The sequence below is a fragment of the Dipodomys ordii genome, unplaced genomic scaffold (assembly GCF_000151885.1).
Source record: "Dipodomys ordii isolate 6190 unplaced genomic scaffold, Dord_2.0 Scaffold32, whole genome shotgun sequence".
Taxonomy (NCBI): Eukaryota; Metazoa; Chordata; class Mammalia; order Rodentia; family Heteromyidae; genus Dipodomys; species Dipodomys ordii.
The window spans coordinates 7,053,707-7,057,929 of record NW_012267248.1 but is presented as its reverse complement, the minus strand read 5'-3'; the positions used below and the strand labels follow the sequence as shown (position 1 = coordinate 7,057,929).

The window sequence follows — 4,223 nt, the reverse complement described above, 5'->3', positions numbered from 1 at the left end:
CTGGGCGCTGTCCCTCAGCTCTTCAGCTCAAGGCTAGCGCTCTACCACTTGAGCCACAGCGCCACTTCCGGCTTTTTTCTTTTTGCTTATGTGGTGCTAAGGAATCGAACCCAGGGCCTCGAGCATGCAAGGCAAGCGCTCTACCACTGAGCCACCTTCCCAGCCCCCAAACCTTTTTTTCTTTAAGATAAATTATATGAACATGCTTTCCTAGCATGAAATAATTGCTTTATAAAACTTAAAAAAATATTCTTTGCCTTGCATCATCAAGTACATATCTGTAAATTTAGCTCCTTAGGAGCTTGAGACAGGAGGGTCTTGTATTTGAAGCCTGTCCAGGCAAATTGCTAAGACCCTGTCTCCAAAAAGGGGGGGTTGGAGGGAGGCACCAGCAGCAAGAACCTCAAAGAGAATGGGAGGTTCTTTGGGCCTGATGAAGGAGGTACTAAATAATTATCAGAAGAAATATGCATCAACCTGTGTCAAGGGAACTTCAGGTCAGAAGTCACTAGCAATGACAAGCTCCAGAGAGTTCACTTTTAGTCTCGGACTTTGAAGCTCTCAGCCAATAAAAACCCTGTCCTGTTACCTTCTTTACCTCTCCTCTCTTCTGCCAGGGAGAAGGTCAGCACCAGGAGATCAGAAACTCTAAAGGCAGGCAGAGATGGTCACTAGCTGAAAATTCATATGCATGTTCACTATTTTAGTCCTTCCTCCTACACTTTTTACATTGTTTTCTTTCTCTTCATTACAGGTCAAGATTAGAAAATCGTCCGAAGTCTATGACTTTGGTAGGTTGTGTTGATAGTCATTAGAATGTTCTGTTTCCATTAGAAATAACACAAGAGGGGCTAGGATTATGGCTCAGTGGTAGAGTGCGTGCCTCACATGCATGAGGCCCTGGGTTCGATTCCTCAGCACCACATAAGCAGAAAAAGCCGGAAGTGGGTGCTGTGGCTCAAGTGGTAGAATGCTAGCCTTGAGCTGAAGAGCTGAGGGACAGTGCCCAGGCCCAGAGTTCAGGCCCCACGACAGACCAAAAAAAAAAAAAAGAAAGAAGCAAAACAAAAAAAGAGTGGTGTGTGCTCAAGTGAAGTAACATTAGATTCCTTCAGCAGTGCTCAATATCACAGGTTCATGAATTATCAAAATACAGATCAATAGCATGGCCATATTGCTTTGCCTCAGTTATTTTTTTTGTGGTTGTGGGCCCTGAGCTGCCTCAGTTATTTTTAAAATTAAAAGAAATTAAATGTAAAAAAAAAAGAAATTAAATGTATGCTTCAGCCAAGTAATCCAATGAGACATAATGTTGGAGTTCTTATTAAATGTGTGGTTGGGCTGGGAAGGTGGCTCAGTGGTAGAGTGTTTGCCTTGCATGCATGAAGCCCTGGGTTCGATTCCTCAGTACCACATACACAGAAAAAGCTGGAAGTGGCACTGTGGCTCATGTGGTAGAGTGCTAGCCCTAAGCAAAAGAAGCTCAGCGATAGTGCCCAGGCCCTGAGGATTGGCAAAAAAAACAAAACAAAAAAAAAAATAAATGTGTGGTCAAGTGTGGCTGATTCTTAGAATTCCTTTGAATGTGACTTTAAATAGATACCCAGGTATGGACCCTATTTCTAGCTCTCCAGTAAGCTCAATTCCAGTTGGGACCTGGTCATCAGTGCATTTCACAAGTTGTGTGAATGATTCTCATACTTACACAGGACAAGAACTACTGCCACTCTCCCTGTAAGCGGCCTGAGGTGAGCTGTAAAAATGGTTCACTGCTTTTTGACCCAGAAAACTCCACAAAATCATGCAACTCCAGAGGTTCAAATCTTCATGTTTACGAACACCAGAAAAGAGAAACAGCCTAGGCCATCAAGGGTATGCATATCCGAAAAGCAACCAAGGGTCTGACAGATGGCGCTTTAAAGAAGCAGTGTGTGTGTGCCATTCTGGCATTACAGTGGTGGTGTAGGCAGGTGTAGTCAAAACATTGTGGCTGGATGCATGGTCAGTGACCCAAAAAGAGTGCTGAATTTCTGCTGCACATGCATAAGAATGCAGGGAGTGATGCCGAACTGAAGGGTTTAGAAGTATACTCCCTGGTCCATTGAACACGTCCAGGTGAACAAAGCACCCAAGATGCTGAACTTGAGACCATGGTGGGATTAACCCATCAGTGAGCTCCCCCTGTCACACTGAGATGATCCTTACTGAAAAGGAGCAAATTGTTCCTAAGCCAGGAGAAGAGGGTGCACAGGAGAAAAAGGTATCCCAGAAGAAACTGAAGAAACAAAAACTTGTGGCTCAGGAATAAATTTAGCATAAAATAAATGCTAATAAATGGGGGGGGGGGGAAGAACCACTGCCAGGTATCTTGTGTGTTGATTTGCTTTAAGTGATCAGGATTGTGATTTTTTTCCCATAATTATCTTAAGGAGGTCAGCTCAACAAATCAGTTTATGAGTACACTGCATCTTGGTCCAGAACAATGACCCCTTATATCATTGTCCTGCATCTTTTCCAACCCCATCCATACCCCCAAATTATGTGGTTCCATCTTCACATATGTACACTGAATAAAATATATATATATATGTATTTAAACCATGTACAGTTTATTATAAGCCATAAAGATACATTTTTGTTATAATGAATTTATTTGGGATTCATGAAAAGTTAGTGTCCATATTGAGGGACGGCTTGATGACAAGACGAAGAGGCAATTTGATGATGGAAGAAGGGAGAAAAGGCCATGTGATATGAAGCTGGGAGCCCAGCAATCGGGCAAGGCAAAGCAAAGCACTCTCCTACAGACACTGCAGAGGGCTGCACATCCTACCCACCCCTTGACTTCAGTCCAGTGAAACCCAATTTTTGGACTTCTGACATCCAGAACTATAAAAGAAGCAAAGTGTTTTTTTTTAATTGTGAAAATACCATACAGAGGGGTTACAATTACATGGGCAAGGTAATGAGTACATTTCTTACCAAGCCTTGTTGCCTCCTCCTTTGTTTCCCCTTCCCTTCCCTTCCCACCCCCCACTTGTTATAAGCAACCAAATCTGTCGTTATTTGTTGCAGCAGCCAGAGACAACTCAAAACCTGGGAGGGAAAATAGCTTTGGGAAGGAAGCTGTTGTAACTCTATTTGCCCTGCTAGGGGCAAAAAGGAAATCCACCAGCGTCATTCTCACTAAAAGTCATAGCAACAGAATGCATGTAAATCTCTTACAGGAAAATGTTGTGACCATCTTATGACAACATTGCACCTTCCTGTGGTTTTATTTTAAATATACCATCTCTAGGTATATAATAACGGGCTTGTTCATAAGGGGGTCCATCCACTCTCTATCTACTGTGCAAACAAATAGAATGTCACCCTACAAATTCACTGCTCTATACTTGTATTTTACTCTGAAACTGTAAAGGAAAAAGTTGACCAAATAGTTTGTGTTCCTACCAAAAATAAGTTCTTATTTGGTGAGATGGATGGAAGTTACATGAACTACACTACTGCTTAAATTTATCTACTTATCCTCCAATCAATCTATAAAATACTCATCTAGAGACATCTATGTTAGCCAACAAATTCAATTGATTTTTTTCCTTTAGTTTGGAAGAAAGAAATAGACATTTGGAAGATTTAATTAGACTACCCAAAGAGAAAGCCAGAAAACAAAGGTAAGTTTTCTTTCCTTTCTTGAAAAATGTACATTTAAAATAGTACACTTTTATTTACTATATATTTATATATTCCTAAATAGTACATTTTTATTTACTATATATTTATATATGTATTTGTATATGTATTTATGTATGTATTATGTACTACTCTCTATATAGCATATACACATATATAAGTATATGTAACTATATAAATAAGTGCATAAACACATATATAAACAGTATTTATATATAATTACATATATAAATGTACTATTTACTATATTATATAATAAATATTACAGTAAAATCCGTTTTTCTTTTTTATATGCTTTTTAAAATTTTTATTTTATTTATTTTTTGTTTATGTGGTACCAAGGAATCAAATTCAGGGCCTCATGCATGCTAGGCAAGCACTGTACCACTAAACCACATTCCTAGCCCCAAACCTTTTTTTTTTTTTTTTTTGGTGCAGTTGTGGGGCTTGAACTCTGGGCCTGGGCGCTGTCCCTCAGCTCTTCAGCTCAAGGCTAGCGCTCTACCACTTGAGCCACAGCGCCACTTCCG

General features: G+C 40.1%; 1 protein-coding gene and 1 pseudogene across 1 annotated transcript in view; both read left to right on the top strand.

Annotated features, from left to right (window-relative positions):
• The window catches only part of Cage1 (cancer antigen 1), a 58,804-nt gene that overhangs the window by 45,737 nt on the left and 8,844 nt on the right, over window positions 1–4,223 (top strand). The window contains exon 12 of the mRNA XM_013016624.1: window positions 3,606–3,674. Coding sequence (XP_012872078.1) covers window positions 3,606–3,674 — 69 coding nt within the window. The remainder of the gene's footprint in view (window positions 1–3,605; window positions 3,675–4,223) is intronic.
• Window positions 1,785–2,308, top strand: LOC105985936 (annotated as a pseudogene).